At 47.0% G+C, this 25,805-nt stretch overlaps 1 protein-coding gene and 1 pseudogene across 2 annotated transcripts in view; both read right to left on the bottom strand.

Annotated features, from left to right (window-relative positions):
* Positions 1-25,805, bottom strand: part of Atp6v0a4 (ATPase H+ transporting V0 subunit a4) — an 87,925-nt gene that overhangs the window by 26,674 nt on the left and 35,446 nt on the right. Inside the window, exons 2-11 of one of the 2 annotated variants that reach the window (XM_036181021.1) lie at positions 20,971-21,104; positions 19,912-19,990; positions 19,378-19,472; positions 14,909-15,034; positions 14,267-14,361; positions 12,812-12,938; positions 10,248-10,330; positions 9,398-9,491; positions 5,853-6,065; positions 1,858-2,008 (exon numbers count right to left, since the gene is read on the bottom strand). In XM_036181021.1, coding sequence (XP_036036914.1) covers positions 1,858-2,008; positions 5,853-6,065; positions 9,398-9,491; positions 10,248-10,330; positions 12,812-12,938; positions 14,267-14,361; positions 14,909-15,034; positions 19,378-19,472; positions 19,912-19,990; positions 20,971-21,087 — 1,180 coding nt within the window. In that variant the 5' untranslated portion in view covers positions 21,088-21,104. Of the gene's footprint in view, positions 1-1,857; positions 2,009-5,852; positions 6,066-9,397; positions 9,492-10,247; positions 10,331-12,811; positions 12,939-14,266; positions 14,362-14,888; positions 15,035-19,377; positions 19,473-19,911; positions 19,991-20,970; positions 21,105-25,805 lie in introns of those variants that run through there. The other variant, XM_036181022.1, reaches the window with a different exon arrangement.
* Positions 11,973-12,094, bottom strand: LOC118580994 (annotated as a pseudogene).

The following is a 25,805-nucleotide window of genomic DNA, read 5'->3' as shown; positions in this document are numbered from 1 at the left end:
CTCTTCCCTCATAGATTAGATCTGTATTCATTGGAGGAAACAGGTCTCTGGTTGGGACTTGTGCTGGCTAGTTTTTGTTTTGTTTTGTTTTGTTTTGTATCAACTTGGCACAAGCTAGAGTCATTCTAGGAAAAAGCCTCCCTCAGACTGGCTGGTAGGCAAGTCTGTGGGGCATTTTCTTATTAATGACAAGGCCCAGCCCACTGGGAGCAGTGCCACCCTGGTGTTTAAGAAAGTAAGCTGATGGGCCGAGGTGGCGCAAGCCTTTAATCCCAGCACTCGGGAGGCAGAGGCAAGTGGATCTCTGTGAGTTCGAGGCCAGCCTGGTCTATAGAGATCAGTACAGGCACAGGCACAGGCACAGGCACAGGCACCAAAACTACACAGAGAAACCCTGTCTCAAAAAACCAAAAAAAAAAAAAAAGTAAGCTGAACAAGCCGTGAAGAGCAAGGCAGTAAGCAGCCTTCCTCCATGGTCTCTGCTCCAGTTCGTGATGAACTACAACTATAAGCTGAACTAAACCCTCTCCTCCCCAGGTTGCTTTGGTCATAGTGTTTATCACGGCAACGGAAAGCCAACTAGAGTAAGACCCTACCTTGCCTTGGCCCCTTCCCACATCCCCCTTTTCTCAGTTCTTGTTTTTCCTCCCTGGCTTCTACAACCATGATGCTCTGCCCAAGGGACCAAGCATCCTTGTACTGAACCCTCTAAAGCTGTGAGCTAAAATAAATCCTCCCTCCCTGTGGTGGTCTGAAGGACTAATGTCCCCCACAGGCTCACATGGTTGAGCACTGGCTCTCCAGTTGGTGGGACTATTTGGGAAGATTATGGAACCTTTAGGAGGTGGAGCCTTGATGGAAGAAGTATGTCACTTCTGCCATGGACTTTAGATTTTAGAGCCTTGCCCCACTTCCTGTTCTCTTTCTCTGCTTCCTGTGTGTAGATGAAAATGTGGTCTCCCATCTTCCTCCTTCTGCTCTGCCTGCTCTGTCTGTTGCCATGATATACTGTCCCTCTGGAACCATGAACTAAAATAAACATTTGTTTTCCCTAATGTTTCTTTTTGTTGGGGCATTTTATTACAGCAACAGAAAGGTACGGATATAACCCCATCTCCCATAAGCTGTCTAGGGAGGTATTCGGCAGTGTCGTGAAAATGGTTAACAGGACCGAAAGCCTGCCTGTGACTTCTGCAATACCATCTTTGGTCTGTCTCCACCACAGATACAGCCCCAGCAGTTACTCACCAGCACTGTGACCCCTTGAAGGCCCAAATTATTGGTCACAAGTTAGAGAAGCCTCAGGCTGGAGAACCGTACCATTCTCTGTGCGGCTATGGAGCATCTGGTCTACCCCTCTATTTTACTAACCAGGTGCCCGTGGTCACACAGAGCAAGGCAGGGGACTAAGGATCTATTTCTCCTGATCCCAAGTCCTTTCCTAGACAATGACTTCAGGACTGTCAAGATGCTGCAGGGCCTTGGCTGACTTGGGGAAGAAAATGAAAACTAGGGCTGGCTGCCATTTAAAACAGCCAGGCGTGGTATCACACAGTTGTACGCTCAGTGTTCAGGAGATGGAAACACAGGGGATCATGAGTTCAAGGCCACCCTGGGCTACATACAGGAACCTGACTCTAAACAAAAACATACTCAAGGAGGGGTGAAGACAATAAATAAATAAATAAATCATTCATGAGTTAGCATCTACAAAAGACAATACAGGGCATCGGGAAACCAAATGAGGTTGTAGAATGTCATGGTGTGATTGGATTCACCTCTTGCATTTACTGAGAGGCACACCTTAGTAATTTTCAATTTCGTGCTACCTCATTGTGCAAGGCGTCAGACCCTTACCTGGGTTGATCTCTCTGTAACTGCCTACACCATATGCATCGACAATGTTCTGGAAGCCAGCTGTAAACTTATTGGTCCTGTTGAAGGTGGGAGGGTCTGTTTTAGTCTCCACTTCTGTCATGATGGGGACCATGGAAGAGCCACTGAGTTCCTACAGAAAGAACAGGTGACCCATGTGTATATATGAGAGCTAAGTGCTGGTCCCCAGATCTGGACATGAACTTGGGACATTTCTTGACCTCCCTGAGAACCACGACCCCACCTATGAAAGGTGAATGTGTCTCAATACTTACCTAATATCTCTTACAGGAGTGTATCAAAAGGGCAGAGCCTGTCCTGGTTCTCTGGCCATCCTCCATCCCCCAACACACACACACACACACACACACACACACACACACACACACACACACACACACATTCTTCCCTCTCTTCACCTAAGCTCAACCATTTTGGTAATTCATCTATGTCTTTCAAGTGGCACCAACCTTCTCTCTTTTCTAACTGCCCGATAGGTTTTCCTGACTCAGCAGCTCTAGAAAATCCACACTCCTTCAGCCGAATCACCAACTTGCCCTGGCTAGGTCCTCCCTGTCCCCTGCCTCTTCCCAGAGCCTCTATTTTCTCAGATTCTTAAAGTTCTGTAGCCACCATTTCGGTCCCATCTCCTGACTTAGTGGCCACCATTCCAGCTCAATACTTCTCCCTCCCAAATCCTGGCTCTGTTCTCTAAGTTGCCACCCTAGCCAGGCCTCACCATCTCCAGCCTAGGTGTCTTCTGTTGATTCACTCACTCCCCCGCCCAGCCCCGTCTAGAATAAAGCAAACTGAAGGCATTGTTCTTCACAGGCTCCCTACAGTGGAAGAGTGAAGTCCAAACACCTTAGGCTCACAATAAAGGCTTCTTTAGGAGGTTGATGTCTTCACAACCTGCTCCTCGTGGAAGCCAAGTCTGTGAAAGGCACCACCTCCATTTGCCCAAGCCTTTCCAACTCTCCACACGCTCCGTCCACCACCCCACACCCCCACAGCGATGGGCAGAGGTGCTCTCGGTTGGACTCCACCAAGTGAAGGGCAGAGTTTAGTCTCCGGTTACCCGATTCCCAGAGGCAGACCTCAAGACAAATCCCAGTTCAGAAATAAGGAAACTCAGGCACAGCAGGGTTAAGAAACTGCTCCAGGACATAGGGCAGGTGGCAGTGTTTCCCACCGTACTGTTAAAGATAACTGGGAACCTCCTCCTTAGCAGCAAGCCCCGAAGCCACCTCTCCTTCCTGTTCACACCCCAGGGCGGCTGACACAGGCTGGCAGAGGCCACAAGGGAAGGGATTGTTGATGATGACGACAGTCCGGCACCTGGTCTCTCTTCACACTTCCTTCTGCCTCCCACTCCCACAGCGCCTCCCAAGCCTGTCTGGGGAAGCACCTGTGATCTCAGGGGTTGAAGAAACTGCTGTAGCCAGCCTTGCCAGAAGCCCAGCCTTAGGATGACATAGGGTGGCATTGAGACAGGGTCTCCTGTATCCCGAGGCTGGCCTTGAACTGGCCTAGCTATTATTTGAGGATGACCTTGAACTTGGGAGCCTTCTGGGTCTGACTCCTGAGTACTGGGATTACAGGCATGCTCCACCATTCGGCTGTGTTCTGAGTTTAATTCTCACGCCATTGGTGTGGCACCACCTCCCCGGTGGTCCAGCTCTCCCCATTCTGCAGTGAAAATGTTTCTAAAATACAGACAGGACCAGGCCACTCAGGCATGGAATAAAATTGTGCCCCTAAGCCACTAAACTGGCTCAGTAAGGATGCTTGCCACCAAACCGATGATCTGAGTTCAAATCCTGGTGGAGGGAGAAAATCAACTCAGACAAGTTGTCCTCTGACCTCCACATGTGCACACCACACACACACACATGCACGCACGCACGCACGCATGCACCCACCCACACAGACACACAAGTTAAATGTAATAAAAGGTTCTATTCCCCTCCTTACACTCTTCTGAGGGCCTCTTAGGATCTTTCACACCTCCATCCTACACCAGCCCTGCCCCCTCCCTGCTCCTACCCCACCCCCACCCTGCCCCCACCCTGCCCCCTCCCTGCTCCTACCCCACCCCCACCCTGCCCCCACCCTGCCCCCTCCCTGCTCCTACCCCACCCCCACCCTGCCCCCTCCCTGCTCACTGAGCACACTGCTTCATGATTCCTCCAGAAAGCACCCCTGCTCGGTCCCATTGGAGGAAAATGCACCATTTTGAACTGCTCCTTCCGTGTGGTTTGGGACCGACACTTGAAGGTGACAAAAACACCCTGAAGTCCCGCTTCCCTGACCCTGACCTGCGAGGGCTCTCTGTGCCTCCATTCCCTTCAGCAGGAGCCTGGACAGCTCCCACCTCCTTGGCCATGTCCACCACAAGCTCTACCTTCAGACCCCTCAGCCTGAAAGCGTTACCTCCCAGTATTCCCAGGGTTCTCAGCAACATCTGCTCTGATCGACATCTGCTCAGGGGCTTCTCTGGCAACAGCTCCCATGAGTCATGCCCCCCCTCAACCTTACCAGATGTACCACCTGCCTAGCAGGAAGTCTTCCCGCCTTCCCAGTGAGATCTCTATCAGTCAGACCAGCTTCAACCACCCGGCCTTCAACCCGATAGGGTTACTACCCTGATACTCCATGCAGTGATTCCAGCAAGGGCATCACATTCTCCAGCAGGAACCCACCAGTCCACCCTGCTGTCACGGCACAGCCCATTCCCACTTGTGGTTCACACTGGCCCTATGTGGCTCTGCATGGCACGAGGCATCCTCCTGCCTGCCTGGGCTTGGATGGCATGGCTACTATTCTCACCTATCCAGAACCAAGCATCAGCCCTCAGGCACTCTTTGGGCTGGGGCTTGCTCTTTCTTCGATGAGGTCAAAGGTGAACCAGATTCTCTCCCATGACATCCCTCATTTCCCTCACTCACTGTTCACAGCTGCCTGAGAGCACATACTCAGGACATGCGCAGTGCTCATCTCTAGTTTATAAAGTCCACTGGGGGCGCTGGAGAGATGGCCCAGTGGTTAAGAGCACTGCCTACTCTTCCAGAGGTCCTGAGTTCAACTCCCAGCAACCAGATGGTGGCTCACACCTATCTCTAGTGGAATCTGATGCCCCCTTCTGGCATAAAGTTGCACATGCAGATAGAGCCCTCATTTACATAAATAAATAATAAAATCTACTGGGGCGAGGTCCTGTCTACCCAGGGAGCTCTGGATCCACTGTGCCCAGTGAAAGTGTAGCAGATAAAGGAGGAGTTAGTAACTAAACACCATGCATGTGCTCGGTGCTGAACCGTGTGTGCCTTTGAGCCCTTACAACAAGGGCTTGGCTGTTGTCTCTCCAGCTAGCCTATACTGTCTCTAAGGTGACAGGCGGCACCCACGTCATTCTATGAACACTCAAAATGTGCTCCCTAAAGATGAGCGAGTGTCTCAAAGAAACGGTGACAGTTTTTCAGTCGCTGGGGAAAAGGAGTTTCTCTTCTATGCCTTAGCACTGAGTTAAGAATCAAAGGTAAAGGGATTGGGGATGTAGCTCAGTCAGTGCCTGCCTCGCATCTCAAAGCCCTGGGCTCAGTCCCCAGCACTGAATAAATCAGGTGTAGTGACATGCCTGGAGTCACAAATTCAAGGTTAGCCAACAGTGGTGGCACATGCCTTCAATCCCAGCTCTCCAGAGACAAAGGCAGGTGAAGCCAGCCTGGTCTACAGAGTGAGTTCCAGGACAGCCAGGCCCACACAGAGAAACTGTGTCTCAAAAAGCAAAAAGTTTAAGTTCATCCTCAGTTACATAGAGTTTGAGGCTCTTTTTTTTTTTTTTTTTTTTTTTTTTTTTTATGTACTGGAGGTACAAGATAGAGACAATTCTACAAAGTCACTTGTTAAATTCACAACAGGCGTTGGGGAGGTCGGATGTAATTTGCCTCCTATCCCCAGCTGCCCCTGCCACTCACCATGCCTTGTTCCAGGGCCTTCTTGATGTGCCTGGTGTCTGCTACTGGGAACCAGATCTCGGCGATGATGCACTGCTGGGTGACGTCGATGTTGCACATGTTCAGGACGTGGTAGACAGCCTTCATCTTCTGCACCTTGATGACCCAGGAGTGCCAGTTGGCAGCTGCTTCCTGCAGTAGGCGCTGTCGGTGAGAGTCTGTTTGAGTAATGACCTGGGCAAAAGCAAAAACAGAACAACAATGAACACTCGTGGGGGTATTTGACACAATGGCAAAAAGGGAGGTTCATTGTCTCTCCTAGCCAAGGTTAGACCCTATGAGCAAAGACCTCTTCTCCTTTTTCTTCCTTTTCTTTAAGCTATTTTCTTCCTCTTCCTGTTCTAGGTTGAACTGGATTAGCGTGACCCTGGATCTACAGATCAAGGCACACAAGAAGTCCACCATGGGAACTCGGCAGTGATGGATACGATGCGTCCACTAGCCAAGGGCATCAAGTCACCAGTGGCCACCAGACACTGGGTAAGACAGGAAGGCTCCTCCCTCAGCCTTCTCAGCAAGAGCCCAGCCCGGGTGACACCTTGATTTTGGACCTCTGGCTTCCAGAAAGAACTGTGTGTGAGAGAAGCAATGTCTATTACTTGAACCTACCCATGTTACAATGTCTCCAGGACAGAGCAATCATTCTCCCTAGTAAATCCTTCGATAAATGCCAAGTGAGGCCATGAATGGGCAACTTGGTGCTCATAAAAATTCATTTGATGAAGCCAGGTGGTGGTGGCGCACACCTTTAATTCCAGCACTTGGGAGGCAGAGCCAGGCGGATCTCTGTGAGTTCAAGGCCAGCCTGGTCTACAGAGTGAGATCCAGGACAGGCACCAAAACTACATAGAAAAACCCTGTCTCAAAAGACCAAAAAAGAAAGAAAAAAATTCATTTGATGGAATTACATTTCCTGCTTTGACAATAAAATAGGGTCATCTTTTCAGTCACCTTACCTATATTATAAAAGACAGACCAGGAACATAAGACCTGTAATACACAGGTCTGCACATGTGTCTTGAAGGGTCACTTGAGGGTATAATGCAACCCGGCCTGAGGATTACCAGGAGACAAGACCACCTTGGCACAGATAAATGTTCACTAACTTTATAACAAAGCTCACCCTAACAAGAACACTGTGCACACTCCACGTTCCATGAAAGGCACACTTACAGGTAAGAAATGGCTCAGTGTGTAAAGGTGCTCACTGTAAGCCTGACTTCCTGAGTTTGATTCCCAGAACCTACATGGAGAAAGGAACCCATTTTTATAAGTTGTCCTCTGACCTCCACATACCATAATACATGTGCTTACACATACACACACACACACACACACACACACACACACACACACAATGTAATTTTAAAAAAACCCTGCTCACAGGCAGGACTGAATCCTAGAATCCTAGGATATAGAAGCTCTGAGAATGAACTCCTTTAGTCAATCATGTGAGCCCATGCCTACACATGTCTGTTTTCACAATTTGTCTTACAAGATCACTGTCAGGAGCTGCCCAACACAGGGCAGAATCTCAGATCAATCCTTGGCTATGACCGAACAGAAGGGAAAAAACTGTTCAATCAGAACTTCCCCAGATCCCTGAACACAACCACCCAAGTCCACTACACATAAATGTTGTGGGATAATGCTTTTGTACACCAGTTTAATAAAACACTGATTGGCCAATAGCCAGGCAGGAAGTATAGACGGGATAAGCAGACAAGGAGAATTCTGGGAAAAGGAAGGCTGAGTCAGGAGACGCCAGCCTGCATTCCAGATAGCAGCATTTAATGGCACACAGGTAAAGCCACAGAACACATGGTGACATACAGATTAACAGAAAATGGGCTGGTTTAATTGTAAGAGCTAGTCAGTAGTGAGCCTGAGCAAATGGCCAAGCAGTTTTAATTAATATAAGCCTGTGTGTGTTTATTTGGGTCCGAGCAGCTGCGGAGCCAGCAGATGAGAGAGATTTGTCCTGACTGAGGGCCAGGTGGGACACAGGAAAACTTCAGCTACACATAAACACAGTCAGCCTCATTCCTTCCCCATTCTCCTCATGATGCATCCCTGAGGTCTCTCACAGAGTGTTTTCATAAGAGGAGTCACCTGACAGAAAGAGTTGCTGGGACAGTGGCTAAAGAAGAATGGAGACAATTAAATAAACTAACTACAGATATTCTGGACAGTCAAAATCTGCTGGCCAAAGGCTTTTAAAACACACATGCCAAGTGCTGTGACATACCTGTAATTCCAGCATTTAGGAGACTGAAGCAGGAGGATTGACATGAGTTCAAAACGAGCCCGGATTATGTGACAAATAGCAGCCCACCTAGGGCCTACACAGCAAGACCCAGTCTCAAAGACGAATAAAACCTCATCTCTAAACCCACACACTGAAGATTTAAATTGTGCTAGCCTATCCAGTAGCCATGTGCAACTTTGGGAATCTAAATTTAATAAAAATTAAACAGTAGTCTGGCACAAAGGCTCAGTTGGTAAAGCACTTGCCTTGCAAACATGAAAACATGAATTCAATTCCCCAGAATTCACTTCAAAGTGCCAGGCACCGTGGTATATGCTAGTAATCCAAAGCTGAGGGAGGGGATAGGGACTGGATCCCTGGAGCTTTCTGGCCTGTCTGCCTACCTAACTGGGAGCACTGGTAAAACCAAGGACCCTGTCTCAAAGAAGGTAGATGGCATCCCTGAAGATAATATCTGAAATTGAAATTGTCCTCTGGCTTCTGCACATATGCACACATACACATGCTCCTGTGCACACACATAAACACACTGGTGCATGCACAAAATTTAAATAGCAATCAAAATTCAGTCCCTTGGTGTCACTAGCCATGTTTCAAGAGCTCATCAGCCACCTGTGGCCCATAATGCCAGAATTGGCTAGAGTGGGCTGCTGAGCAATTCTGTGCCATGGAAAGTTACAATGGACAGCCCTGGTACAGAATACGCCATCATCAGATGGAGGGCCAGAGGACTTTAACAACCAGTTTCCACGCTGCTGCTGTTCAAGAGTGTTCTAATCGCAGACATGCATGGTGTCACTGGGGATGATGACAGACCTTTCCATGGAAATGTACCTGGGATGCCTCAAGCGCTCACAAGGACAATCAGACTCAGTTTTCACAGTCCTTAATCGGTACAACAATTCAGTACGGGCAAACTGGTTGCTCCGCTCCATGGGCTGATTAGCTGATTAGCTGGGTTGCAGACTCATCAGGCAAAGGCTGGCCATAAAGAACTCCTTTCATCAGATTAGGGCAGCTGCCTGAAGGTAAAGTAGGGCTGTGGTCCATTCTAAGCTGAGCAGCGTGTGACAGGCATGCAGAATTGGCAGCCCCAGCTCACTGAACAGTGCTTTCTAATTGTGCAATCAGCTGCAGTTCCAACCAGAATTGCAAAGCAAACATTCCAGGCAGGGCCCCGGGACAGGACTCAGAAGGAAAGGCCCCCATCAGCTCATGGCCTGAAGCCCTCACTCACAGTGATTAAGTCTTCCAGCCTCACATTGACACTGGCCAGCATCTCTTTGCGCTCGGCTGCAGGCTCCGGGCAGGGGTAGATGGTGGCACGAAACCTGTGTTTAACACATTGAAAGGATACACACGAGTTACTACAGAAAGGCTTCTACAATCCCTTTCCCACGAGGCCACCACAGACTGACACCGCTCAAATGGCCAAGCCTCTGCTAAAACGGCCTCCTGTGCGGTCGTTAGAGAATGAGTCACCACAGCTGGGCACAGTGCCTCACGTCTATTATCCCAGCGTTTAGAAGGCTGGTGAGGCAGGAGGATTGCAAGCTCAAAGCTTCCATAGAGGGAAGTCAAGGCCCGCCTGGGGTATACATTAATGGGAGAGTGCTTTCCTAGCAGAGTTGAGGTCCTGGGCTCAATCCCCAGGAACACCTCCCCACCTCGCCCCCGCCCCCGCCCCCACACATGTAAAGTTAAGACTGTTCCACGGAAACAGCTGAGCCACGGTGATCAATCACTCTCTTCTGTTCATTCTTTTTCAGGGCCTCTAGTGTGTCAGGCAAGTGCCCTCCCACCACGCTCCAGCTCCAGCCGTCTGCCACTCCACAGCAGCCGGAGCAGAACAAGCTCTAGCCTGAAAAGGTTGTATCTGCTTTGCATACCTTTGTTAGTTCCCCCGTCCCTGTTCGAATTCTCACAACTATAGACAGTCGGTTACACTTCCTGTGTCATCTTAAATGGCCTTCGGAAAGTTATTCTAAAACCCTAGCCGTCCAGGCCCGTCCTTCTTTCTGCACGGCAGGGCTCTTCACCCCATCCCAACCCCGATCGTCATGACAGAGCACGGCAGTCTCTCTCACCCGTCACAGATCTTCTTGATTTTCAGCCTGAGCTGTTCTCCTTGATAAAATATGATGAATATATTCTTTTTAATTTCTTCTTTCTGGAATATCAGGGAAAAAATTATTTCTTTTTCCTTCCTTCCTTTCCCAGTGCTGGGGATGGAACCGTGGTGTGAACACTCTCCCACTGAGCTATACCCTGGCAGAACATAAACTATAAAAACAGAAGGCCTCAAAGTAACAGCTGCACTGCTTGCTAGGTGATGGAGGCCACAGCTGGGCTTTGAATTCTCACCCCCATAGTGAAGAGCGTGCTCACACCTAAGGAAACACCTCTGAGAGTGGCTAGGATATTCCAAGGTTCAGAGCAGCAGCAGCCAGCCTGGGCATCAGAAGCAGCTGTAAACATCTGCATGTCACAAATAAGTCTACATTTGATACTTAACAAAGGGAAAGCCGTGACTAAGTTTTGACTCACACAGCTACTGACTAGGTGTCCTTAAGAGCACTGCTTAGGCTGGGTGTGGAGGCACACGCCTTTAATCCCAGCACTCTGGGGAACTCAGAGGCAGGTGAATGTCATAAATTTCAAGCCAGTCAGGACTAAAGTGGAGAGACCTTGTCTCTTAAAGGAACAAGCCAGGCGGTGGTGGAGAGCATGCCTTTAATCCCAGCACTCGGGAGGCAGAGGCAGGCGGATCTCTGTGAGTTCAAGGCCAGCCTAGGCTACAGAACGAGTTCCAGGAGAGGTGCAAAGCTGCACAGAGAAACCCTGTCTCGAAAAACCAAAAGAAAGAAAGAAAGAAAGGAAGGAAGGAAGGAAGGAAGGAAGGAAGGAAGGAAGGAAGGAGGAAAGAAAGAAAGAAAGAAAGAAAAGAAAAGAAAAGAAAAAAGAAATGATATACATGATCACTCTAGCAGTTGCTCAGAGGAACAGGTTAGGGGTGTTTCAGGATTTCTGGAAACACCTGCTTTACACAATTGCCAAATATCCTCTACCCATGGAAGCTGTCTGGTCCTCTTCGGAATCTTTATTTCATCTAGACTCTGGATCCACTGGAATCAGGGATCCATTCTGACTTCTGGCACCTGCTGGGTGACTCTTCGTGTCAGCCATCATCTTTCTCCAGACATGGCCTTTATAAACACTCTCCCACCAAGATGACTACATGTCAAAACTTGATTACAAAGTGACAATTCAGTGTCACACTTTAAAATAACCATAGAAACCGGGCATGGCTGGAGCATGCCTGGGAGCTCGGCACTTGGGCACTACAGGAAAGGAAGAGCAGGGCTTCAGGCCTGCCTCTGCTACACGGACAGTTTGAGACTTCATCAAAAACAACAACCACACATACAAAGAATAAGACTAAAGGATGCACGGGATCATGGGTATAAATTCTCTTATTAGGGGCTGGAGATGGCTCAGGGGTTAAAAGCACTGCCTGCTTTTCCAGAGGTCATGAGTTCAATTCCCAGCACCCACACAGCGGCTCACAGCCACCTGTAATGATGCCCTCTTCTGGCCTGCAGGTGCCCCTGCAGGCAGAACACTGTATACCTATAAATAAATAAGAAAAAATTTAATTAAAAAAAAAAAAGAAGGAAATTTTCTTATTATTTTAAACGAAAAAGTAGAAAAGTCATTTCTATATAAAATTGTAACTGCCTATGGTTAGAGAGAAGCAATACAAGAAGATGTTAGAATGTACTGGTGTGCTTTGTACATTTTAAAGTTATTCACAGGAAAGAACACCAACACTGTCCCCCACTATCACAAATTATGGGGTAGAGTTTCTCACATTGGGGTCAGCACATCCCAGATGCAATGGGAAAACCCTGGCAACTCCTCCCCAGATATATATATGTGTGTGTGTGTGTGTGTTTTAACTTATTTTCTATTTTATTTCAACTATGACTTTGTTTAATCAAATGAAATTTGATATTAATGGTTTTAGCATCTAATCTGGAAGATTAGAGACTTTTGCCTTCTGGGGGAGAAAGGACAAGTGGGTTTAAACATTAATGGAGAGGGTGGAGGAAAGCAATTAGCTTGTGGAATTAACAGCAACATACATGTAGCTTTCAGGGAAGAGCCTTCTCACTGGAAGGGCTGGCTGTAGGCAGCCAGCAACCATCTATTTTATCAGCATCATCTGGGAGGCCGTAAAAACTGCAGCCCCTCAGGCTCCACCCCAGCCCAGCTAGATCCCCATGACTCTGCAGTCTGTGTGCACATGGAAGCCTGAGAAACAGACTCCAATCAGCTCTGGGTGCATTTGTGATGAAAACAGCTTTGGCCTCTCGTGGTTCTTGTACAGTAAGTTTCTAGAAACAAGATACCCACACACTTTGCAGAATGAACCAATTATGAGGTGTTAAGAATTGGTCCTTAGATGGACCCTTCAAATGCATTGTTTAAAAGTTGGGGGGGTGGGGTGAAATAAAGCGAAAAGAAAGGGGAAAGGGAACAAGAGAGAAGAGAGGAGGTGCAGGAGGAAACAGACACTAGCTGGTTGTGAGAGGGTGTCTTTAAGACTCCAGGAAGCTCACAGAGCTCTCTGGAGGCCTGGGCCGCCCACCGTCACGGGATCCTCCAGAAGTGTGTCCATCTCGCTGAACTTCAAGTACACGTTTCCCCGGCAAACCCTCCACAGCAGCCTCTCAAAGGAAGCCATCCTCTCCCTGTGTATCACGCCAGCTGTGAACCTAGATGGTAGCAAGAGACACCACTGAGGCACAGGGCCTGTAGGAGGGATGATGACAGCTGCTCACAAACCACATAGCCCACATCATGTTGGATTGTCTGTTTTCAATACTCTGTATCCTTAATCATTGTAATTCTATCTATACTATAATAGCATTATGTACTTTATAATACTATATATATTTATATACATAAATATATATACATATACTATATATATTTATATACATAAATATATATACATATATAATAGACCATTCTTATGGTATTGTAGCCAATGTCAGTAAATGTTCAATGGTCTCTACACACCTTTATTTTTAAAAAGCGGTGTATTAAGAAACACTCACTGGGGTTGGGGATTTAGCTCAGTGGTAGAGCTCTAGGTTCGGTCCTCAGCTCCGAAAAAGAAAAGAAAAGAAAAAGAAACACTCACTGATGTCAAAGTATCTCTGTTTTATAGCATCCTGGTATTTGGATAACTGCTGGCTTAAATGTCTAGCATGGTCTTCAAAATGTAATTTTCAATGGTTTATTACTATTATATTGATCTTTTATTACCTCCAGGTAAAATATTTATATAAATATTATCTTCTTTCCATTTCAAATTTGTTTTTGAGAAAGGGTTTCTCTATGTATTCCTGACCTGGAGCTCACTATGTAGAGCCTGGAACTCAGAGATCCACCTGCCTCTGCCTCCAGCGTGCTGGGATTAAAGGCATGTTCCACCACAGCCAGCTCCACTTCAAATTTCAATAGGCTCACAAATATCCACTGAATAAAAAAAATTAGGGACCTCTAGCCACAATATTCATAAATGTTTTAAACTTCATCATTCCCACATAAACACTGAATGCAATCCTATTTTGAATTACCACATATTTTCATGAGTATCACATGTCATATTTCTACTATTTAGGGTTGATTTGCCTGCTCAACTCTGTCATTTTTAATGACATTTGAAAACTCCAAATGTATTTTATCAAACATATGTGGGGTAAAAACATACCTACCTCCTAGCTTTGGAACAAAGCTAGGAAAGAGTCACAAACAAATAATGAACCCACATCTGCCCCACATGGGAGCCCTGTACATAGGCACTCTTCAAGCTGAAGCCAGAATGTAATCATGAAAAAGGGGCACTCCCTGATCACCCCATCAGCCTTGTAGATTACCCCTGGCTCTATCCCTGTGTATTCATTCACAGGCAATAGCTCCACACCCAGGAGTTCTTCACTCACTGATTCATCAGTCAGGGAGATTTATCAAATACCAGCACAAAGGACCAGGAACCTACCCACACCCAACTCTTAGGACATGGAGTTATACTCACCCCAACTTCCCAGTCATGAACGCAGGTATGGCTCTTAACTCCAAGAGACCTGAAGTGTCTTCAACAAAGAAATCATCAGCTAAGTTGGTTTCTGTCTGAAAGACAAAACACCAGCCCTGTCATTAAACACAGGACACCTTAGAAGCACCCAGACCTCAGGCTTGCTTATTTCCAAGGAAGCTTTAATCTTCCACAGACATTAACAGAAGTCAACAAGCAAAGAGCTCTTTGTCAGGACAAAACCCCCCAAAGCTTCCCACCCCAACCCTGAGTCAGCTCAAACCCCATCCTCCCTTGTTTGGACTCCCCTTCTCTTGGGGCATACTTTTGTTTCCTATTGAGACAGGGTCTCACTATGTCACCCTGACTGGCCTAGAACTTGGTCTATAGACCAGGCCTGCCTCTGCCTCCAAGTGCTGGGATTGAAGGCGTGCACCACCATGCCTGGCCTCAGCGCCATCTTTTTTTTACTTCACTTGAACCAGAGTGGCTGCTCGAATACTCCCCCGCTTCACTGATAACCTGGCCATGGACCAAGAAACAAAGTATTTCATCCACAGTCCAGATCAGCCAGTCTTCAAAATAGAAACTTGGGGCTCTGAGGAAAGGACCCTTTATCAACCCCACCCCCCAAAAAGACACCTCAAAAAAGTCCTGGGTTTTCTTTAGGAGGTATTTGAGTTCTGTCAGTTCCAGAAAGCTCTTCTTCAAAGCCTGCTGGTTCTGGTTGGCTTCCTGTAGCTCTCCTTCCAATTTCTCTAGAGTGCTCTGTGCCAGGGACAAAAAACAAGCTGGGTTAAATGTGCCCTGACATTTATTCTACACATTAACCATAACTGATAACTAGACATCAAAAGAGGCGGTTCCCATGTCAAAATACAGTTGAAGCCAAATGCTCCGGTCAGCTATAAATTAGGTATTCCTGTAGAATGTAGCAAAAGCCAGGTGAACACTGTCCAGAGTGTCATATCTGACAGGATAATTCAAAGGCACTCTGAGGGATGGAAGACAGCTCATGAGGAAGCCATGGTGTCCTGTCCCCTTCAGAACCCAAAAGGTAAAATAAAGTAATTTTACATGTTGGGAATTCATTCTGCCCCAGACACTCTGTAACGGTGGTTAAATGGAAAAAAAAAAAAAAGAGAGAGAGAGAGAGAGAATTCTCTCCTCCCCCAACCTCCTCCCACCCCCAGTTCTACATAGATCTGAAGAGACAAATGGGAACAAGAGAAAAGAGAAAAGTGAGGGGAAAAGGCAGGAAGGCAGAAATGAGCCCCCCAAAAAATCCACAATTTATTCTCCCCAATGAGCACACACACAAAAGAATAAAGCTTGTGATGAAACCTGATGGGAAAAATCACCAGCAAATCAGGACACACACACACACACACACACACACACACACACACACACACAAAATCACATGATGTTAAATCACCTTCCATAGAACAGTCTGGGAAAAACAAATTTTCAGGTTTTTTTTTTTTTTTTTTTTAAAGAATGTTCAAAGAGGCAAGAGAGTGCTACCTTCACAAATAAGAAAAATAATAAATGGTTAAACAGCAGTTGGGGATTTAGCTCAGTGGTAGAGAGCTTGCCTAGCAAGTACAAGAATAAATGGTTAAACAACAATAAAGCAGGTAGGGGACCAGCAAGATGGCTCAGCAGGTAAAGGCACTTGCTGCCAAGCCTGACAGCCCAAGTTCCATCCCTAGGTCCCATGTAGTGAAGGGAAGAACCAGCTCCTGCACGTGGTCCTCTGACTTCTACATGCACATCACGGCATGTGCACATGTGTACACATGCACACTCACTGAGAGACGTAAATAAATGTAATAATTTGAAAATCAGGTAGACATAAAAAGATAACTATTAGAAATCATCTGGCAGGGCAGTGGTGGCGCACGCCTTTAATCCTAGCACTTGGGAGGCAGAGCCAGGCGGATCTCTGTGAGTTCGAGGCCAGCCTGGTCTCCAAGGTGAATTCCAGGAAAGGCACAAAGCTATACAAAGAAACCTCGTCCCGAAAAACCAAAAAAAAAAGAAAAAAAAAAGAAAGAAAGAAAGAAAGAAAGAAAGAAAGAAAGAAAAAGAAAAAGAAATCATCCTGAGTGAGGCAACCCAAACCCAGAAGGACAAACATGGTATGTACTCACTCATAAATGGATACTAGATATAAAGCAAAGAAAATCAGACTGCAACCCACAGAACCAGAGAGGCTATATAGCAGGGGGGACCCTAGGATGACTGTGGCTTATAGTAAGTTTTGGTTTTACTCAATTACTGGGCAAGCTTCAATGAAACATTTCACTATTAGGATAAGAATTTGGAATGTATCAAGCTAATAGAAGAAAGAAAAAAAAAAGAATAGAGAAAGGTAAAGCCCAGAGGCAAAAGATAGACAGGTTAATGTAAGTTAAGGAAAGCTGGCTAGAAATAAGCCAAGCTAAGGCCAAGCAAGCATTTATAATTAAGGGAAAAAAATCTGGAAAGTAAAAAAAAAAAAAAAAAAAAAGCTATTCAAATTCAAAGCCCAATAGATGAGATCTAACACATTCTAGGCACATTTTGTAAATTTAGTATTGAAATTTAACAGCCAGGCATGGTGTTTCACACCTTGAATTCTAGCACTCAAGAAGCAGAGGTAGGTGGATCTCTGGGAGTTCAAGACCAGCCTGATCTACATAGTGAGTTCCAAGACAGCCAGAGCTATATAATGGAGAGACTCTGTCTAGGAAGAAAGGAAGGAAAAAAGAAAAGAAGGGAGGGAGGGAGGGAGGGAGGGAGGGAGGGAGGGAGGGACGGAGGGAGGGAAGGGAGGAAGGAAGGGAAATTTTACAACTAATTTAAAAACCTGGAAGGTCACTTATCTAAAAAGACCTTTAAAATACAATGGAGAGCCAGGCAGTGGTGGCACACACCTTTAATCCCAGCACTCAGGAGACAGAGGTAGGTGGATCTCTGTGAGTTCGAGGCCAGCCTGGTCTACAAACTGAGTTTCAAAACAACCAAGGCTACACAAAGAAACCCTGTCTTGGGAGGGAAAAAAAATACAACAGAGAGGACCAGATGCTCAGTGGTTAAGAGCATTTTCTGCTCTTGCAGGGGACCAGAGCACAATTCCAAGCACCCACATGAAGGCTCATAACCATCGGTAACTCCATCCCAAAAGATGTGATGCCCTCTTCTGACCTCCATAGGCACCAGACACTCACATAGTACAGACATATATGCAGGCAAGACAATCATACACATAAAATAAAAAATTTTAATTCAATAGAGAAAGCATATTAGCAAAAAAATCTGCAAGTACAGAAATGAATTGACTTCAGAAGCAATACAGAATCTTAAAAGTTAAAACAAGGGGTCGGGGATTTAGCTCAGTGGTAGAGTGCTTGCCTAGCAAGCACAAAGGCCCTGGGTTCAATCCTCAGCTCTGAAAAAAAAAAAAAGTTAAAACAAGAAGCGGGGGCTGGTGAGACGGCTCAACGGTAAAGAGCAATGACTCACTTTGTGTGTGTGTGTGTGTGTGTGTGTGTGTGTGTGTGTATTATGGGGACTAAAACTCAGGTCCCTGTGTTTTTGCAGCAAACACCTTAACAACTGAGCCATCTCCCCAGTCTCCAGTCACGTGATAGGTGGTAAACTAAAGAGCAGAGTCAGGAACCATGACTAGTGAGAACAGATTAAGATCACCTATCTCCAAAGTGTGGTGTCTTGGCCACGCTAGATCTGGAGGTGGAGGCAGGGGGCGCTGCAACTCCAGGTCATCTGTTGTGTGGTCAACTTTGAGATCAGCCTATCAGACTCCAAAAAATGACAAACCATAAAAAAATTAAAATAAAAGGATCGTCATTCTCAATGTTTAAACCTATGCAAGAGACACACTTACCAAAAAGAGATTTAAAAGTAAACCATCAGAAAGGCTATCCAGGGGCTGGAGAGAGGGCTCACTGGTTAACAGCATTCATTGCTCTTGCGGAGGACCCGGGTTCAGTTCCCAGCAACCACAAGGTGACTTACAATCGACTGTAATTCCAGTTCTAAGTGATCCAAAGGCTTCTGTCATCCATAGGCACCCAGCACACACATGGTGCACATACCCACATGCAGGCAAACACTCATACATATAAAATAAATACATCTTTCTTTAAAAAGAAAGGGTATCCCTAACAATGTTACCTTGCCCTCTGCCCCCTGAAAACAAATGTATAATGTCAGACAAAACTGAGTATTTTAAATTTGAAGTGGTGAGACTTGGAATTTGCCTGTCCTGGCACAGCTGAAGATTTTTACAGAACAGTCAATTAAACCAATCATCTCACACTGAGTCCAGCTGGATGAACTTTTTTTAAGCTGAAAAGAGCCAGTTCACAAACCTTTTTGTGCCAGGCACATAACTGGAACACATCCCATTCCACCTGTCCTATGGTACTACATAGGTAAGACTTCACTGTGAGAAATTGCCATGCACAAAAGAAATCTTTCTTCAGAATGGGGTGAGCTTGCTCAGAGCGCTGTGTTGAGAGAGGAAAATGGCTCCCCTGCCATCAGCATAAGGGGCCCTAAAGTTGTACCCTGATATTTTCCTAGGATAGAGTCTTAGTTAGGGTTTCTTTTGCCGTGATGAAACACCATGACCAAAAGCAATCCCAGGAGGGAAGGGTTCATTTCAGCCTACGGTTCCACATCATAGTCCATCACTGAGGGACTCAAGTCAAGTCAAGAACTCAAACAGGGCTGGAGACAGGAGCTGATGCAGAGGCCGCGGAGGGGTTCTGCTCACTGGCTTGTTCCCATGGCTTGCTCAACTTGCTTTCTTATAAAACCCAGGACCACCAGCCCAGGGATGGCTCCACTCACAATGGGCTGGACCCTCCCACACCCATCACTAATTAAGAAGATGCTCTAAAGTCCCAATCTTATGGAGGCATTTTCTCAACTGAGGCTCCCTCCTCTCAGATGGCTCTAGCTTGTGTCAAGTTGGCATATATCCCGTGCAGACACGAAGTAACCAGAAAAAGGAACTATCAACTACTTGCTCACATGTAAAGAATCTGGAAGCCACTTGACCATCCTCAGCTGGGGAGATGGTAACGTGAGGCTCTTACCTCCAGGGTGATCATTTCTCGGGGAAGAGGAGTCTCTGGATCCTTCTCAGGCATCTGCATTATAATCTCATTTTGCATCTCATCTTCCAGAAAACCTGAAGGACAGCACAGGTGATCATGACTTGCCGGACACGGAAGTGGGGGTCCAGCAGAACCAGTGCCTCTGGCCAGCTGAGCTCTCTGGGTTGCTCTAGCTCCTGCCCCACAGCTGGGTCCATCCTCCAACCTCCCATCCCCTCTGCCTTGGGGATCACCTCAGAAAGCATTACAATACATGGCAGAGCGCTGTGCCAAGCAAGCATGGTAATTAAGTTCTACAAACTAGTTCCCTCCCTTTAATCCCAGCACTCGAGAGGGAGAGGCAGGCAGATCTTTGTGAGTTCGAGGCCAGCCTAGTCTACAAAGCGAGTTCCAGAAAAGGCGCAAAGCTACACAAAGAAACCCTGTCACAAAAAGAAAAAAAAAACAAAAAAAAAAAACCAACCTAGTTCCCTCTTTTGGTTCACATTTAGGCAGTAAGGGAAAGGGGCTTACGGAGGATGCGCTCCAGTGACTCGCACCTTCTGACTTCATTCACAAACTTCCTCTGGAAGCTGTTCACATTTGCATTTAGCTGAGGAAAGGGGAACCACAGGCTTACATTAGGGATCCAATGTCTTCTCTTCATCACTGCAGTACCTTCTGGAGGAGGGGATTGTTGCTAGGAATGTGTTATGAATAAATATGGCTGTGCAGGAGACATGTGGGTTACAGGCAAGTTGCACCCTCCATTCCTATACTCCTCAGTGGGGTCAGGAATCTGAGGGGACTTTGAGACTGTACAGGTCTACAGAGTGCATCCCGTTCATCAATGAGAACTCAACCTTTGCTGTGGGGAACGCTCAGCTTAGCCTAATAAATGTTAGGCCTAGAGAGAGGGGCTCAGTGGTTAAGGGCACTTGCTGTTCTTCCAGTTAGGTTTCCAGCAGCCAAGTCAGGCAGCTCACAGCCTTGAGGAACTCCAGCTCCAGAGGATCCAATGCCTCAGGTGCTATGCTAACTAGCAATGTGAAGGACAAGATCCAGGCCTCCCACCAGAGAGCAGAGGTTTGACTTTGACCTTGGTGAGGAAATAACGAAGGACTAATTTTCTAAATAGGACTCAGTAAAAGCTTGGCAAAGTATAAATGGCCCAAGAGAAGCGACATTCCAGACAGCCCACCCCTAGAGTATCTGTATGGTAACTCATGTCAGCAGCAACTGCCAATTCCAGGATGCGTTGCCTCTAGTCAGAGAAAATAGATTCTGTATCATTTTGAAAACTGGTAATGCTGTGTTCACTGCCTAGATCTGGCTTGTGGAGATGCTATGCAAAAATTGAAAAACCCAGCCATTGAACTACAGCTTCCAAACATTCCCAGAGAAGGCATGGGGAAGGAGCTGAGGGTCAGGAGACATCTTAGCCAGAAGGTCAGAACCATGAAATTCCACCTATCCTAGCTCGGGGCCCCTCTTCCAGTATAATGTGTTTTGTTGATTACCTAGAAGCGTTGTGCAAGGGCTATCTATTGCCACCCCCACCTTCCTCTTATCTCCAAAGAATGCAGCACCTACATCTTTGAACTGAACCAAGCCAAGCTCTCCCAGTTCAGCCACACAGCAATACGCAGCCTCCACCTGGAGAAACACTTGGGATAAACGCATCTCCTCGCTTCGAAACACAGACGCCATGCTGGCCCAGCCTTAGTCTGGAGGGGAAAAAAGAGAGAGAGAGAGGAGATTGAAGGTAATAAATATATAAAAATCTCAACATGACCCAAGTTAGAATTTTTAAAAAATCAGAGCTGGGTTATAACTCAGTGACAAGAGTACGGGCATAGTTCACTATGTTCAGTGGACACAGTCTAGTTCAATCCCCGTGCTCATGACACCACTCACACATACGCAGACACACAAAGATAAGGAAATAAACCAACATTAACAAACCCAAATCACCCCAAACTGAAACCTGGAAGCACCAATCTGATGCCATGGCTGGAAAAAGCACCCTGCCCCCTACCTCCAACCTTACCTGCTAGGTCACAGCTACAACACACGTGCTCTGGAAAACAAAAAAAGTGCAAATTTCCCTCCATCTATGTGTATTATAATGTATAAGTGAAACATGGATGAGTTTTGCATGTAGACTTGGATCCCACATCCAAGATAGTGTAGTGTGTGTGTGTGTGTGTGTGTGTGTGTGTGTGTGTGTGTGTGTGTTGTAAATATGGAAATCTAAAAGTTCTGGTGCCAAGCATTTCAGATGACAGATGCTCAGGCTAGGTGATGAGACATCATCCAAGCCTGGTCAGGTGTGAAGCAGAGAAAAGGAACCAAGGCCCTGGCTCTCACAGCTGCTTCCCAACCACTCAGTATACACCGTAAGGAGCCTTCCCGATGCTCAGGGACAATGCATTCCAAAGTGTGGCGTGTGATGTTTGTGACTCAACATTCCCCCACCTCCAATCATTCATCATGGGTCCGGGAGATTGCTCAGTGGAGAAAGGCACTTGCCATCTGGCCTGATTTAGTTCAATTCCAGACACTATAAAGTAGAGGGAGGGGGGGGTAGCACTTTAATCCCAGCACTAGGGAGACAGGCAGGTGGATCTCTGAGTTCAAGGCCAGCCTGGTCTACAGAGCCAGGGCCAAATAGAGAAACCTTATCTTGAAAAACAAAAACAAACAACAACAATAAAAGACATACATACACAGAGAGAAAACAGACTTGCAAAGGGGTTCAATGAGCCCCAAAGTTTTCACTAAATAACACATCAGATCCAGGAAGGTCCTTGAAACACACACACACACACACACACACACACACACACACACACACACACACACGCAGAAACTGCCGTTCCTGTCACCTTTCTGTCTCATCACTACCTCATCTTACCCCATAACCCAAGCCACAAAACTCCTCTGGTTTGTAGGTCCAGGACTCCAGCCCCAAGGACCTCAGCCTCCTTTTCTTATGTCTGGCATACAGTCCTCTATTCTTGTTTCCACGTGACCCCCAGGGCCTGGGGCCCCAGATCCCTTCCTGACTTCACTGAACAGCTCTAGGCTCAACTCCAGATCCTGGGGGATCAGGATCCCTCTACTCCATGGCTTGCCAAGCCTTGACCCTTCCCCCGGTTCCATCCGTGAGAGACCCCCCCCAACTCTCGTCCTCCTGGACTCCATGTCCAGGCTTCCCAGGCTGACACCTTGGGGCCTGGAGAATCTAGAGGGCTATACCTGTTCTAAACATGGCCCCTCCACACACAATCTGTTTCCCTAGACCACCACCAAGTCACCTTCTTTTCTGATTATGTGAGGGCGGGGGGTGGGGGGGGGAGCACTTTCCTGCGTGAAGAAAAAAGGCCAAGATGCTGAAGTCCATGTGAGCATAGGCAGGGGATGGGGGCCTGCCCACTACAAACTGGTCTCCCACGGGAGCCCCCAAAGGGTCCCCATTGCTTTTCTCCATCATTTTCCTTCAAGTTGACCTAGAAAACCAGCTGTCCTCAGCCCAGATTTCACATCAGAACACTTGGCAGAACCACACGCCGCCAGCCCCTGGGCCTGTCACCCCAGCAGGATCAAGTCTAAAGCCCGTGAGCAGGCTCAGAGAAGGCCTCCAATGTGGCCTCGGTCTTCTCTGCCTCATTGGTCTTCACTCCCCTCTCACACACCTGTACTTACTTTCTCCGTGATCTTGCACCTACCTCAGGGCCTTTGTTCATGCTCCCCAGCTGAGTCTGGGGTCTCAATCTTTCCTCTCCACCATCCATCCAACACCCCACCATCCCTCCATTCTGCCAGCAAACCTTCCAGACTATCCTGCCTCCCGTCTGCTGCCAGATTATCAGTCAGTGACTTGCTTAACAAGTGCCCTGTATCTCCACGAGCCAGCAAAATCCTGAGGCTGGGACTATCCCATCAGTTTAGCATAGAGTGAGCTCAACATTAATCACGAAGTCATTGTCAAAAATGATGTCTTGAATTACTTCTTTTCCTTACCCTGTGCCCCAGAAGTCCACCAACTGGAGCTACACTTTGCCTTTGGGCACCAAAATGAATCAGAAAGTTTTCTGGTTTTTACTATTCTCTCTGATAACCAAGGCAACGTGTCCACAGAACCATAAGACATTAGCTTCACACAGACCAAAAAGCACGATGCAAAGACCTTTCTCACCGGAGTTTCCTTGGAGCTGGTTCTGAGTGCAGCAGCAGGCAACCACAGTCAGTTGTGGCTTTCAAGTGGCCCAGAGCCCGGTGGCAGAGAGGCTGCCTAGCCTCTCCCCTTCCACACACTGTCCCAGCTCCCTCTTCAGAGGCCACTCTGTTGTATCAACACATCCTGCAGTAGGTGAGCTCAAACCTGCCACACCGGCCAGCCCTGCTCCACCCCAGCCCCACCTGGGCCCCGCCCTCAGCGGCAACCTTGAGTCCCCACTGCCAAGCAAGAACGGAGTTCTCTGAGGGGGTAACTTGCCTCTCGGGGAACTGAGGCTGAGGACAAGGGTTCCGGGACCTTAGAAGGGCAAGAAAGACAGCAGGCTAGTTCAGCTCCTACACAAATCAAAACACTCCTTCAGTCTCAAGAATGAGGCTGGGGTGTGGCTTACTGGTGGAGGACATGCCTAGCACGTAGGAGGCCCTGGGTTTGATCCCAACACTACACAAAACAGAAAGAATGAAATAACATTAAGAAGTAGTTTTGGAAGAGAACAAAGTATCTCATTCAGCATCTTCTTAAGTACTTTCCCAGACACTGTATTTCTAAAGGCGAAGAAACAGGTGAAGCCATAGAAAAACCCAGCATGTGAAGTCCAGCTTCCCCAGCAGCCAAGTTAGGAGTGCTGACATTTATTTTACAGTGATGAGAAGAACAGAGAGAGTCAGAGAGCTTTCTGGGCTCAGAGGCTTCCACTGCAACAGCCACCTGCCTGCCTTGATATGAATGAACTTTCCAGAACAGCTTTTCCAGGTGGGTGTGTACCCACCCAGGGTCCCTATAAAATGTACCCGCTGGGTCCTCAAATGGGAGGTAGTTTTTAGTTGTTGTTGTTTTTTTTTCCATTTTACAGTGTGTGTGTGTGTGTGTGTGTGTGTGTGTGTGTGTGTGTATTGGTGAAATTATTAAGGCCACTCCACATAGTTAAAAGGGAGGTTTATTTTGTGGGGTAACTTACAAGAATGGATAGTTTACAAAGTCTGGGAAAGGTGTGGTGCAGTCCGGCGGTGTTCTCTGGAGAACTCTGCTCGGTCTACCTCCAGCGTCCAGGGTTCAGGAACTAAGTGAGCCCACGCATCTAGAATCTGGGTCTTCAGTGTCCTCTCTCAGCCCTGCCTTGTAGGTGTGACCGTTACCCCTCAATGGGAGTTGGAGCTTCCAGGTGAAAGCCGGAATGGCTACCCACTACGTTTGTGTGTGTGTGTGTGTGTGTGTGTGTGTGTGTGTGTGTGTGTGTGTGTGTTGTTTGAGACAGGGTCTCATGTAGCCCAGGCTGGCCTTGAATTTACTATGAAGGAAAATTTCTGACCCTCCTGCCCCACCCCACCCCGTGCTGGAATTACAGGCATGTGCCACCACCCCTAGTTTATATGGTGTTGGGGATTGAACCCAGGACTTCATGAATACTAAACAGGCACTCTGCTATCTGAGCTACATCCCCAGCTCTTGTTTTCCACTGTTTCCTATGGAAAACATTTAAATATCTGTCAGAGTAGAAAGACCTGTTAGTACAAGAACCTTCCAGATACATGTCACTCAACTCCAACCTGAATTTTGTGTCATCTAAACTCCACTCTCCTGTAATTATTCATACTTTGAAGTTAATACCATATACATATAATTTCCTTCAAAAAACTATCAACATGTTATATACTTCTAAAAGATAAAGATCCCTTCATAGACACACACACACACACACACACACACACACACACACACACACACACACAGAGTCATGATCACTCCTCAAATTCAGCGATAATTCTTTCACATAAAATACCCTGCCAGGGACATCTGCACTGGCTTTAATTGTCAACCTGACACAGCCTAGAATCAACTGGAAGTTGTTAATCCCACCGGTCAAAAATAAGACCATTACCACAATTTAAAGCCAAATTTGAAGTAAGCTTTAATTAAATACTGGCCGGGTGTATGGGCTCTGCCAAGTCTATACTCGTGTTCCCAGCAAATGGCCCTGAATCAAGTTTGCAGAGGCTTCAGAAGGCAAAACCCATAATACACTGCATTTTCCATGAGGGCAAGCACACATCCTGAAGTACTTCCTGCCTGCATACCTCCTGACTGTATCCAATCTGGGGCAAGGGTACATCCTGACATATTTCCTGCCCACATACTTCCCACCCAAATATGATCAAGCATATCTGGTGCAGATGGGTCAAACAAA

Source organism: Onychomys torridus, chromosome 3 (genome assembly GCF_903995425.1).
Source record: "Onychomys torridus chromosome 3, mOncTor1.1, whole genome shotgun sequence".
Taxonomy (NCBI): Eukaryota; Metazoa; Chordata; class Mammalia; order Rodentia; family Cricetidae; genus Onychomys; species Onychomys torridus.
Note: the sequence above shows the minus strand (reverse complement) of the source record. Positions and strands in the feature narration are given on the sequence as shown.